General features: G+C 49.0%; 1 protein-coding gene across 1 annotated transcript in view; it reads left to right on the top strand.

The window, feature by feature from the left end:
• Nucleotides 1-13875, top strand: part of PTPRF (protein tyrosine phosphatase, receptor type, F) — a 304224-nt gene that overhangs the window by 214880 nt on the left and 75469 nt on the right. The window contains exons 8-9 of the mRNA XM_009332537.1: nucleotides 5821-5832; nucleotides 13037-13306. Coding sequence (XP_009330812.1) covers nucleotides 5821-5832; nucleotides 13037-13306 — 282 coding nt within the window. The remainder of the gene's footprint in view (nucleotides 1-5820; nucleotides 5833-13036; nucleotides 13307-13875) is intronic.

Genomic DNA, 13875 nt, shown 5'->3' with positions numbered 1-13875 from the left:
TATCAAATGTTTTTTCTGCCCTTCTCTTTCTCCACATGTGGCATTTTTTTTCCTACTTCAATGAAGCAGATAAGCAGGAAGACAGTGTATAAGAATATCCTTATTAATACACTGTGGAGTTCACTAGGTGTGTTCCCCAGTGCTGCTTACAGCAGTGAGCAGTGCAGTTGCTATTAGAATAGTACTTGTTGGACCATTGGCTGCATACTTCCCATCAAATGAGAAATCTGCTCCCCAGTTTTCACTTCTTAAGTGCTGCTTTTCAGGCCTTCAAGGAACGGTCCAGTGGGGCAAGTGCAGCAAGTTCCCTGGCCCAAAATGCTACACATACTGTAGAGAAGCAGCTGCACAGCTGCTTTTAAAGAAAGACCGTTTAAACTGAATGGTCTTCTCTGTCCCCAAATTGCAAACTAGTAAATCAGACTGCAGTAAATAGAAATGGTATTACTGCAAAAATCTGTGCTTTCTTGATCTGCTTTTTCAAAGGCCAGGCTAGTATTTCATTTGGCAGCAGGGAAACTTGCTTGGAGTCTGAAGTTTTATTTGCCAAGTTTCACTAAGGAGCCATCACCCAAAATGAAATTAGGATTGTGTCTCTGTCCCTAGCAGCGATTCTCTGGACTCCGCAGGGTTTTACACTTGGGGACTTGGCAGTAGCTTAGGCTCAGACACGGAGGGAGCTTACTGAAATGGCTACTTGCGGCTATACGATGCTTACAGCAGCGGGGACCTTGTGTAAATAATAATAATTCTGAATGACTGACATGGGCCTGGAGCAACAAGACTTGAAGCCTTTAAAAAGGACATTTTCTGCTTATGTAATATTAAAACAGCTAAAGTAGCAACAGCAGTCAAAGCTCGAGGGTATTGCCAGGAGAAGAGTAGAAGCTGAGGACAGTGGTCAAACAGTCAGTGACCAAAGCTGGGGATGTCTGAAAAATGGCTAAATAACAGGGAATACGTTTGTTAACAACCCAGCTATATGCACACTTCTGGCAGTGTGCTCTGTTAAACCTGCCTCTCGTCAGGGCTGATGGGGGTGACGTTACTTGACCAAAGAGGGGCACTGCCGGTGCTTGAGGGCCTGGCAGCAATCACAGACAAGCGGAGACTGGCGAGACTTGCAAGGGAGATGCCTGGATGACAGGAAACATGAACGGGCAGTTGAATCAGACCGGATGACCCAGACTGCTGCTTCAGACAGATGTCTGCCCTGGACCATCAGAAGAAGCAAAAACGGGCTGCGATAGAGGCCACAGAGTAACTACCCCTCAGCAGTTGGTACATGGCTGAGGAGGGCTACGGGTCTGAAAGGCCATGATCTCCCTGAGTACGCTCTGCGCAGTCCTGACCTCAAGATAATGCTGCAGTATAGCAATGCAACACAAAGCAATGACCCTTTGATGAAGAAAGTGCACTCCTTTTTATGGGATTTCAGTATTTTTAACTATATTTCTTCTGCCCCCGGGTGCTGCTCCATGCTGAAGCTACTGCTATACCCAAAGTCAGAGCAGCTATAGTTTGGGCAGATGCACCTTGGCTAGTTGTAAGCAGGCTCGGGGTGAGCGCAGCCAGTGGCATGGCCAGAGCTGCGCAGCACTCAGCACCAGCAGACATTTGCTGCTCAGTCAGCACTGTGGCTCGTGCTGCTGTGACTGTGTGTATCCTTGTACTGGAGCTGGCCGGCTTCAGACCTGCAGAGGCATATAGAGGTTTCTGCCAAGTTTTCTCTTCCCCATATATTACTATGAATATTTTTGTCATGTTTCCTCCTGGGGTGAAGTGTGTTCACCGTCAGTGTTTCTATGAGCATTTTGCTATGCTGTAATGATTATAATGATCACGGTTTAATAAATAATAGTTCTTTGTCCTCTGCTAGCACATTTCATCTAAAGATTTCAATGTGCTTTACAGAACTCAGCTAAATAAGCTTAACAGTTTTATTCCTTGCAAAGTCCTTTGATGGTTAAAAGTGCAATGCGAGGCTCAAGTCTGATTATTTGTAAAATGACCTTTATGGAAAACAGAAGGAGAGTGGCTGGTGGCTCAATGCATGATAATGCAATACAGAAATGGACTTGGAAACCTATTTCCCCCTCCTCCCCACATGACCCGCATAGATGTCTGTAGAACAATTAGGCCCGCGTATCTGTGCCGATTAAATGTCCGTTCCCTCCCATATCCATTTGCGTAAAGGGTTAGGAAATCCATCTCTGGCGCTCTGAGATTTTCTGCTCTTAATTGAATTCATGCATGCATGTGTGTGCACTATGAATGGGAAAGGATGGTTGGGCGCCCTGAGCATCCTGTCTGCCTCTCTAGGACGGAATATACTCATCACTGTGGCATGAGAACATTGTTCATCGCATACAATGGGAGGTTGTCTTATTCTCATGTAATCTGGCGTAAAAAAGACAATCTGTCCTTTTGTTCCTCTATACTTCTAAAAGCTGTAAAGGATGAAATTTGATTTATGTGGAGTCCTTGAGACACAAGATGTGCTTTTGGAGATAAGCAGGAACAGGTTCATCCCTCTCCGGGTTTTTGTTAACCTCTGTGTCTTTTGGTTTCCAAAGTGTCTGGGTTTGCCTTTATACTAATGCCTTGCATAGCACCAGAGGGTGTTCAGCACAGGACAGACGCTGGCAGTTCCCAGCAGAATTGCAGAGCCAATTGGGATAATGAACTTCCCTGTTGCTTTCAGGAAAGTATTAGCTTCTCACTCTGAAGAGCTTTAGAAATGTGTTCCTTTGTTTGAGCTAGTGATCTAAACTCTCAGACCTGTGCATTCGTACCATGGCCACAGCTCCCTGCCTTGTTTCAGGGAGCTAATGCCCAAGAATACACAAAAGCAGAGCCTCCCATAAGCCTAAACTCATTCTTTCTGCAACAAGATGCTGTGGTTAGAGTATTGCTGCTGCTGCATAAGACAAGCATGTCTGTGGCAGGGTAAACGCCAAGTTCAATCGGCATGGGAATTTCTGCCGACAGAGTGCTGGAGCCATCTGACAGTCGGGACTGGCAGATGCATCTCTGATACGGCCTCGCTCTTTGCTTCTTTGCTGTTTCAACTTGGATCTCAAAAGAAGCCCTGTTTATACCTTCTGGACTTTGCTATCCTCTGGTGGCATTTCTGCTGTGACTTGACTTGCTTTGTCTTGCACGTAGACTGGCATGTTTAAGTTAGCTGCCAGGCAGCTCAGGTTTGTGGGGCCGTGCTAGCGTGCCTACAGAGCTGTGGTATTCTGCACAGGGGATACTCTGGGTAACCCCAGCCTTAAATCCTCTGTCCCTACATGGGGGGTAGATGTTATTTGCTGTCACTAATCAATCATTTGTTTTGTAAAAAAGCAGAAAACCTGTTGGTAAAGTGTGCTGCTTAGCTTAGGAGTGACATCAATAGAGAACTGGAGATAAGCGAGTATGTGAATGGGATCTGTAAGGAGATGAAACTTTAAATTTACCTTTTATCAGGTTTATCTCAGATAAAGCAGCAGCTGTTTAAGCATTAAGTGAAGGGAAAGGAGAGAGAACTTTCTGCCCAGGTGTTCCCTCTTCCCTTACAGCTGTTCCAAAATAGCCTACTACTGGTTTTTATTCCCCATAAACCACTAATATAATAAGAGATTAAGAGATAATCCAGCAATTAGTGACAAATAGCAGGCCCCAAACTTGTTCCTGTTTGACAGACCAGAAAGTAATCTGTTTGAATTAACGTGTTTCACATGTGGCTCCTCACCTTTCCAACTCTAATCTGAAGTGTCAACACGTGGGGAAAGCCACTGCCAGAGCCGCCTCCTGTCCAGGCACACTGATGCAGTGTGATCCCTGCCAGGCTCCCCAAAACAAAACTCCTGGCTGCTCCCCAGCTGCAGCAGCACCCTCTCCCTGCCTGTGGGCAGACCAAGCGGCACCACAGCAAGTCCCCTTGGTGTGGCTGGGGGCCATCAGCCCTTCCCAAGGGCAGGCAGGGGGAGGCTCTGCAGCTGCTGCGCTTCTGCAGCAGGGACGCGTGTTCCCATAGCTGTTTCAGCATCGTTGCCCAGTCTTACACCCTTCACCAGCCTCTCGCCGTTCAGTTGCACAGTCCCAAGGGGTGCAGCAGGTTGGTCCACGCTTGCAGCAGTTGGAGTCTGTGTTGCCCTATTGAGATGTTAGTGAAACTTTCCAAAAATGCAGCCGTTCATGGGTACGCCTGGTTTACCAGAAGCACTGTCCTTCCCGGGCAAGGGCAGGAAACAAATCCTCCCTGTTGGGAAGGGCTGAGCAGAAGGCTGAAGCCCTTTGCTGTCTGCTGAGGCCGTGCAGATGTGATATGCTCCATTAGATTAGGAAATAAAGTGGTGGCTTGGGAGCAGCAATAAAGAGGTTCCCTCCCATCACAGGGTCTCACAGGATTAAATGAGCCTTATGTTAATGTTTTGTGGACCAAGGGGTAAATCCCGTCTGAAGCAGGCCAGAGGAAACCTGGGCCTTAAGTTAGGACTGTTTGTTTTGAGGGTGTCTGGGTGTGGGTCCTCACTGGATGTGGCCCTCGCTTATGGGCCAGTTAAGCTCCGAGTTGGCTGGTTCTGGTCCCCTGGTATCAGTTCAACTGAAGAAATGTAAACAACTGTTTTGCTGTTCTCCTGCAAGCTTCATTACACTTCGTAGGCCACTGTTGTAGCTGTTATTGGCAGTTTGTTGCCTGGTCTGTACCATGTCAGTGTTGGTTAAAATCCTGTCCTCTAATTGCTGGAAATGGCTGACTGTACTGTTGCACTGTATAATGCCACATGCTGTTCTCTAATTTGCAGTGCTTCTGCTGGAAAGCAAATTCCTCCCCCCACCTTCTCCTTCCCCCATCAAAAATGTGACTCATAAGCAGTCTTTAACTATCAAATCTACTTCTGTATTCTCTCAGCGAGGGTTCGATTACAGCTGATACGCCACAGATCTGTAGCTGAAGTGAGGTCACTCCTGCTAGAGAAATAAGATCTCCTTTGTCTTTAAGGAAAATGCAACTAACCTTCTACTGTCTCTCCCGCAGGAACAAAAACTGGGACCTGCTCAATTCTCTCTGGGTGTTTTTGTCCTTCTGATTTCTTGTCCATCTCTTACTCACAGCACAGTGTACCAATAAGGCTCTCCCGAAACTGAGCCCAGCTGAAACTGCGCATGTCTGTCACTTGCCTAATACCTCTCTGCTGCATTTAGCTCTTTGTTTGGAGAGGGGGAGCAGCTCTTCGTGGTAGAAGATTTTCCATTCACCACTTGGAACATTTCTTTCATACTTGATAAAATTCGGATCTACGTATATGCTCTTCCCAGTGTGTGGTCAATGGGTTTAAAGTGCCTTTGCCATCATCTTTGTAGCTGGAGTGGGTGTGTGGGAGCACGTCAGTCTGTGTGATGGCTGGAGTCCCTTGCTCTGTGCGTGTGCATGAGTGTTTTGCACATGTAGATGTGTCTGTGCTTCCAGCATCTGGCTCAGCGTGGGGCCGCCCCCAAAGCACCCTCCATGTGAGTACGTGTGGGACGTGTGGTCCCCTCCACCCTGCCTTGACGAGCGGTGAACGGGTCAGGGAGGCAGAGGGGCTGGCCCTGCTCCAGGCCAGAGCAGTGCGAGTGTGGCACATTCTTGTCCATGACATGGAGTGGTGTGTGTGCACGGTGGGAAGTCATGGCTGACCTCTGTAGTCTTGTCTTGTCGTTTCAGTGGTGTGCGGACAGATGAAGCTTGGCCTGTTTTTACTCTCTGTGTTTTTCCTTGTCTTTTTTTATTCCCTCCTCATCTTCATCGCACTCTGCCATCAAACAAAACAAACTTTCATCTCTCAGATCAGCGAGAAGGTTGGTCCTTTTCACTTCTTATCCATCTACAGTACGCCACGTCAGATGGGACTTTTCCAGTAGGGAGAGGAGAGCCATCCCCAGAAGGGGAGGGGGCCCTACAGACTCTGGCTCCCTTCCAGGCACGGCCACAGTGTGCCTGACGAAATCTGCTTACTGTTTGCTGTGACTTTGGTGATGGCATTGATACTTTGCTTGCATGCCTTTGTTGCTTGAGATTTAAAATGCACAGAATATATTTTGCATGCAAATGCCAGCCAGGCCGGTTTTGTTCAAAGGTAGGGTGGGAAGTGCATGCTACTGTATGTGGGGTCCTCCTCTAACCCATTACCTGTGCTAGGTGCCAGTCTAACACCTCTAAACTGCTGCTGCTTTCTGGCCAGAGATCAAGAGCAGTCTTTGGAAGCGGAGATCAGAATGATCTCAAGTCCCTTCACCATCTGTTAGGGAGAGTGGGTTCCTCAATTTCTCCTGTAGCTTTGAAAGTTTTAACTTTCTCTAGAGGCAAAAAGCTTACTTTTGATCTCAGCTGGAGAAGAACCCAAGATGCTGCCCTCCCATGCCACGGGGAGCAGGAGCAGCTGGTTGAGAGATGCAAGGCCCTCGTGCTGAGGCAGCTTCCCTGCTCCTCGGCAGTCCCCGCTCTGGGGGTGGCCAGTTCTCCATGCTCGGACAAGGGCCCTTTGCATGAGCAGATCTGCCTCTCCTTTCTTCCCTGGGGCTGGGTCTTTCTCTTGCTGGCGGGAGAGCAGGGAGCTCTGGCAGTGGCCCCAGCCTTGCCTAGGATGGCTCAGAGAGGCCCGTGGTGACATGTGCAGGAGCTCGTAGCCACTCAGCAAAACCTGATTTGTGCTTTGCCCTGCTCTGTCCCACTGCCCTCAGAGAGCCAGAGGTGAATAAAGGACAATACTGAAAGGCAACTCCAGCTTTTAAATTAAATCTAGCTCCAGACCTAGCTTGAGGCACTCATGATTTCATATTGAGGAGAGCTGGTGGTTTTGGCAGAAGTCCTGAGCTAGTTTCCAGAGACGACTCCTTCACCGAACAGGTACTGTGCGAGTCTGTCCCTCCACATGCACTGGAGGAGAAGGATGCTCGCAGCGGCTCTTCAGCCCGGCGCTGCTCCCAGGTGGCACAGGGAAGAGACCCTGGCTCCTCTCACACATGCCATCAGGCAGCTGCACGAGTTGATCTTATAATCATCGCCAGAACAAGTTTTAACAAGTTGTCATAGCAGTTGTTCCAGTACACTAACTTTGCTCCCGTTTCTCTCCCTGGAACGTGCTCTCATTTAGGTTGTACTGAGGCACGGGGCCCTTGTTGTTTACCCTCTAAAAATAGATTTCGTAGAGGATAAAATTACCTGAGCCCAAGACAATGATGAAAAATGAGAACAAGGAAGAAAAGAGAAGAAATTAAAGCCAAGGCCCAAAGCCTCCAAGATTTCAGTGAATTTGGAGCACTGCTGTGATGGCTTGGTCACCTCTGGAGAATAAACCTTTGACAGGGCACTTAAACGTTTTAGCCGCATGGTTTAGCTGAGGGGAGTCAGCCGAGAATGGATATAAGCCAGCGGGAGCGGATAATTTCTCATTCTTTGTGTTGACTCCTCCTTCCCACCCCACCAAAAATACCCACGTACACAAATATTTAATGTGAAGCCAGAAATTAGTTTCTAAATATTCCATTGGGATTTGCCGTGCTTATAATTTGTTTGGCACTGATAATTACATCTTATATTTTTCCAGCTTTACTTAAAACTGTGTACTGCTCACCCATGCATTTAATTATTGCTCTGTGACTGCTACAAGGTTATTTATTAACGAGTTATTTTATCTTGATACAGTGGATCTTTTCTCTTATTTCCCTCCTTAATGTTGTGTTATTTTCATCAGAGAAATTTCAGAGAGTGAATGCAAATTGTATAGCTCCACAATCTTGCTCTCCCTTACTTTGCTATTAGTATGTCAGTATGCTGAATGCTGATGTGTCTCCAGTGCTGCACCACTATAATGATACATCCTCTTTTATATGTGGTTGTCAGCGCAAATAATTAGACCTAAAAGTTATAGCTGAAATATAATCCAAAAATGGCAAGGCCCTGTTTTGGAAATTGTCTATAAAATGTCAGCACTCAAGGATGCATTGGGAGCATAAATAGTACAGCATTGTTTGAGCACAAGATTAGACTGTAAATGCATTTTTTCTGGTTCAAATTTTTCCTCTCCTGCTGTTGATTCTGTCAATAGATTGTGAGACTCCAGCAACTGCCTTTCCATTTGAAGTCCTTCCTTAAAATGATAGCACTAGGGAGAGATGAAAGGTGTCTACAGATGAGTAAACCATGCAGACCGATGATTGTGTTTGAGGATATCTCCTAAATTCACTCCTTCCCGACTCCGAAGAAGTGGTTCCTGAGGAAGGCGGGAGTTTTGGGCAGGGTAGCCGTGTGACGAGGGCAAGAGCACACCCCGCGCACCAAGGATCCTTCAGCTTGCCTGGCTGGAGTAAAGAAATTGGGCAGTGTCACCTTCTCAAAGATATGCCCCCGCATCACTCTCTACTACTCATCCCAGTCGGGAGGTTAGAGCAGAGCCCTCCGAACTTGCCTTTGCTGTGCTGGGGGCCAGGGAGGAGCAGCACAGCCCAGGCAGTGCTGGTCCTCCTTCAGAGCGGATGGGACTTCAGACTGCTGCCCCTTCGTGCAGAGGAAGAGCAAAGGGGAGAGGATGTCAGGACAGTGGTGCAGGACCAGAGCAGCTGGGATTGCCCCAGAGAGGAGCAGAGAAGCATGCAGAGCATGGGCACAACTCTCCATCACCATGGGGCAGCACCCAGCGAGCCTGCGATGGGGGTGTCAGGAGGGGGAGGCTGGATCCCAGAGTTAGGTGCCAGCTGGGCACGGTGGGAAGGAAACCCAGAAGCAAGAGGAGGCAAGTAGAGGTCCCTACATCTCTGCAAGCTAGAGTGAGGGGTGTTAGCATTGTAGCTTGCTCAGCTGTACTGTGGCCAAGACAGCCAGCAGGGAAAGCACTTTGGTTTCCCCTTCCCTAGCAGCACCATGCCGTTTTGGAAGCATGGGCAGTTCTCCTGGCACTGTTGTGTTTCCAGCAGAGCCTTGCTGTATGCCAGCAGTGTCTCAGCATGCGAGAGAGGGGCTAACAGCACTCGTGTGTGAGCCGTGAGCACTCGTGCCCGGAGCTCAGAGCCTACAACTCTTGCAGACAGCAGCAGGGAGGGGGGGGGTCTGTGGTTCTCCAAGGGGGTAACGTCACCCTCAGAGGGAAGCTGAGATGTTAGGAAACAGCCACTCCCATGGTGAAAGGAGCCAGGCAATCGATTCATGCTCTTTGCTCTCAGGGCAAGGAATGTGCATGTTAATGCATGCTGAATTATTAACGTATCTCAACCTTTGTGTCTTGTTGTGTTGCCTGCTCCCCTCCTTCCTCCCCGTGGTCCCCCCAGTGAGTGGGGAACCAGTCTCCACGCTGTCCTTTCCCCCTGTCCTGTGGGATCCAGGGCACAGACTCAGGTTGTGCTGCACTGCTCACCACTCCAAGGTTTCGCTTCACTTCCCAGGGAACGCTCTCTATGGGGAAGTGTGCTGAATAGTGGAGCAGCACAGAGCCCTTACGATGCCTATTCTTGGGATGAATGAAAATGAATCTCATTTTTGATAGTCTGCTGGTTTAACTAAACCTCTGAATTATACTATTGTCCGTTGAAATCATTTTAATATTCACAGCAATTTTCCCTGTGCTGTTCTGGCAAAACCTCCAAACCACCTTCTCTGATCTTTATCCAGAAAGAAGATTAAAAAAAATATTGCAAATTCTTGTCAAGAAAATTGTAATAAAAAGGGAAATTTCATTGCTGCAATAAATGAAGAACAACAAAAATTTCTGGAGCACTTAAGGTAGCATCATGGGCTGTGCTAGCTCATGTGATTTGACTTGTAAATTGGACAGACATTCTAAGAATGCTGCTTTTTGAGGAGTTATACTGATTTAAATTATTACCAGACTCTTATGCTAGAAAAGCAAGCGACTTAAATCTCTGGCTTGAGCTTGAGGAATGTGTTGATGGTGCTCTGCAAGCTGCTGTGAGAGCTCTGCCAGCTCTCGCTAATGCTAACTGACAGCATCTCCCCTTCTCCCTCCGTACTGACTGGGACGAGAAGCTGCCAATTATCCCCCAAGAGGATGGGAGGCTGATGGAGCCCATCCCTTCCTTTACACGTGCTCCTGCCAGAGTGTCGTCTGGGCCAGATATCGCACTGAAGGCATTGCCCTGACCCCCTCCCACCTCCCATGCTGAGAGCTGACCCCTACACGTGGCATCCATTTTTAGCAGCTCTGCCGGTGTGCTAACGAGGGGAGGCTGGCTCAGCCATTCTCTGTCGCAAAAATACACCACAGAGGCCTGTTTAACTGCTCATCTGTTGCCAGGCTTGAGAGCTGAGGCCCCGCACAGCTTCCCGGCATGCCGCAGGCTGCAGTGTGCAGGAGGCATGGCCTGCGTCGAGGTCGGGGGCGCTGCAGCCTGCCCACCCTCTTGTACGGATTGATCTGCAGGAGAGTTTTCTTTGTCATTCATCCCTTCCCTAGGCACACGAACACACCAACCACCTCCACTGCTCCCCTGTGGGTAGGACAGGGGAGAGCCACTTCCAAAGGGGCTCAGCCCTTCCTTTTGCCCTGCAAAGCGCTGCCGAATGAGCCCCCTGCTCCTTTGGAAGTGAATCTCCCCTGTGCTACCCACCAGGGAGCAGGGGGTGGTCAGCTGCCTGCTTCCCCAGAGAGAGCCAGCTGCAGCACCCACAGGCACTGCCTCTGCAGGACACATCAAAGGAGACATGGAGCTGATGGGGTTCGGCGTGGCCCCAGGAGCACCCTGAAAGCAGTGCTTGACACAGGGGCACAGTGCGGGGTGCAGGGGAGTCTGCAGCGGGCTGTGCTGCCTCTGGTCTCACAGGGCTGGGAGTCAAGATCTGCGTGTGCATGCTGGGCTCTGACCTTCCTGCATGGCCTCTTGTCTTTCAATCTCATCTTCCCATGTCCCTGTACGTGAGTTCCTGTGCACCTTCCCTCTCCCTGTCCTGCCCTCCCACTGCTTTCTCTCTGACTCTGTAGTGGCCTCCAGTGCCTGCCAGCCTGTTTGCCTGGTGCATGTGCGTGAGTGCTCTGTGCACACCTATGGCTTTATCCTCAAAGTTTGCTCTTTTTTATTTTAATACAGTGTGGGTGGGTGGGTTTGGTCCTTGGATGGGGACAGAATTTGAACAGCTTCTACCTGAAATAATTCAACGCCATGTTCACTGGAAAACGAAACCTGACTCTTAACGAATGGTGCTGGGATGCTTTGGTTGGAAATACACGCCATCATGTTAAACCATTGCCATGTCCATCAGGTTAACTCCGTATTCTCATGACTGCGTAGCACTTGAGTACACTTTCAGTTCTGTCTCGTTTGGGGAGCACTGCCCCGTCAGTCAGGTAACGCCTCACTGGCAATCGCTCATGTAGCTATTGATTTGAGACTTAATAATTGATTAAAAGAAACAACCAGCAAGACTTTGGATTTAGACATTGGGAAAAAAAAAAAAAAAGCAAAGGAAGTTATCCTTCCCCTGGCTGGTAAGGAGCTAATGAGCCCTGTTTTGTCACCGAGATGATGTGTAGTACACACACGATGTTGACAGTATTGTCTAATTTATCACGAAGTCTTAGCTCTGTTGTACATGCTAGCGTGGGGGCTTCTGTGTTCAGTCTATTTCTGCAAGCCTGTTGGTTTGGGGATGAATCATCAAAGAGAGCACTAGTGAAATTTGATTTGGGGAGAGTCAGCTTGGCAAGCGGAGCCGATACCTCTGCAGCTCGCCGGGCTGTCAGCAGCTTTACTGTCTGCGGAGACGCCACGGTGGCAGGAGCCAGCCCAGCAGAGCTGTGTCCCCCCAGACCCCCAGCACCTGTGGGGCCAGTTGTGCCTGCGACGTGTTGTGAGCTGGCACCACTCAGGCTCCTGCCCGATTTCCACCTTCCCCCAGCGCTGCGGCTGTTCGCTGCTCCACCAGCCCGATGGACTGATGGAGGAGCATAATTGGCAGGGAGAGGCTCCTCAGGAGCCGGTCAGTTGTGAACCCGGCTGATGCTCTGGGGCTGCCGTTCTGGTGGAGGAGGCTAGAGGAGAGCGCGGCTGCTGGGCGAGACACATTCAAGCAGCTTCCCTTTTTAACTACAGACCAAAATGAGCTTGCCCAGAGGAGACAAAGATTTACTGAGCACAGTTGTTTCTCTACCCTTGCTTAAATAGGCCCATAACACTAACCCTGAAGAAGGGGTCTCATTTCTCGGTGTCATTTTCCTGAAGGGAATGCATATGGCAGGCAGCTTTAGAGCTTTATTGTAGCTGAGAGTTGCTTACAAATAAGTCTTGAATGAAATACCCAGCAAGGGATTGATATGAAGAGAAGCTGTGCAATGAAATAAGAAGGAATACATCTCCCAAAGTGCTGCCACAAAGGTGGGGAGGGTTCTGCCAGCCCAGCTCTCTTCTGTCAAAATGGATATGATCTCACATCTGTCAGGATTAGTTCTCTCCTGCCCAGCAAGGTGATCTGTTCAGGCCCTGACAATGTCATGCAGCTCTGGTGACTACTTTTACTGAGCCGAGGTAGAACCTGAGTTCCATTTTGAAAGGAATTATATTTTATTTAGCAGCACACGTGTGCTAATTCAGAAAGAAACCCTTCCGCTGCTCCTGCCCAAACCCTGCAAGGTTTAGGGGACGAGTTGCTTTACTTTAGAGCTAATAAATTGAGCAGGTAATTCTGTTTTGCAGAGCTTCAGTGGGCCCTGCACAGAGGGAGTGTGTGACTGGCATTTGTGCACGCTCTCTAATTAGAGGGATGTAATTTAAATGGAGGAATGTTTCATGTTAGTAATATGATTTCAAAAGGCTATGTTTGGAGGGAATGGATTGAGCCATCCCTTAATGAGTTCTTCTAATAAGATGCCAGTGGCTAAGGAAGGAGAGCAAAGTGTGTGCAATTTGGCAAAGCAGTGAACAGCTTTTGCACTTCATTTTATCTGTCCCGAGGGATAGACAGGCAAAAATGTTGAACCCCCCTCGCGAACCCCCGCAATGCAACTGAGTGCTCTCTGCTAGTTCTGTGACCCTACTAGTTGTCTCCTCCTTGTTGCAGTGCGGCGTGTTGCTCCTCGCTTCTCTATCCCTCCGAGCAACCACGAGGTGATGCCTGGGGGGAGCGTGAACCTCACGTGCGTGGCAGTAGGTGCTCCGATGCCCTACGTGAAGTGGATGGCTGGTGTGGAGGAACTGACCAAAGAGGATGAGATGCCCGTCGGTAGGAACGTCCTGGAGCTGAATAACATCATGCAGTCTGCCAACTATACCTGCGTGGCCATCTCCTCCCTCGGCATGATCGAAGCCACAGCCCAGATCACTGTCAAAGGTAAGGAATTATTCTTCGTGGTGCTCCTACTTGGGTTTCAACGGTGTAGCCCTTTGCCAACAGTGGTTTTGGGTGCAGCCAACTGACTGCAGTCTCCTGTGACTTTTCCACCTTGCAAGGGAGGTTCCCAAACCCACAGCTTTCTTTTTTCCTGCTCACAGTATAGTATTTGCTTTGGAGGTCATTTCCTCTCTCCCTGCATGTGGCACGATGGGAGACAGGCTTGTGTCAGGCTGGGTCCCTGTTATGCCACGAGGGAACCTCATTGAGTCTGTGCTCATCCCAGAAATTTGTGGCTTTTTCCATGCATCAGCAGGTTCAGCTCAGCACAGCAGCAGGCCACGGGCTGTCCTGGGGTAGGGGTCTATGTATGTGTGCAGTCAGAGAGCTGTTTGCACAGAGATGTCCTCTTGCAGTAAGGGCAGGACAAGAAGGTTAATCCCAGCAATGTGAAGTGTCTGTGGGCCTCACCAGAATGAGCATCCTCCCCCCCTGCAGGGAGGAGCTATACGCGTTCATTTTAAAATTGTTGCATATTCCTCTGTCAATTTTCTTTTTTCCCCTTACTG

The sequence above is a fragment of the Pygoscelis adeliae genome, unplaced genomic scaffold, assembly GCF_000699105.1.
Source record: "Pygoscelis adeliae isolate BGI_AS28 unplaced genomic scaffold, ASM69910v1 Scaffold449, whole genome shotgun sequence".
Classification (NCBI taxonomy): Eukaryota; Metazoa; Chordata; class Aves; order Sphenisciformes; family Spheniscidae; genus Pygoscelis; species Pygoscelis adeliae.
This window is presented reverse-complemented; position numbering and strand designations above follow the sequence as displayed.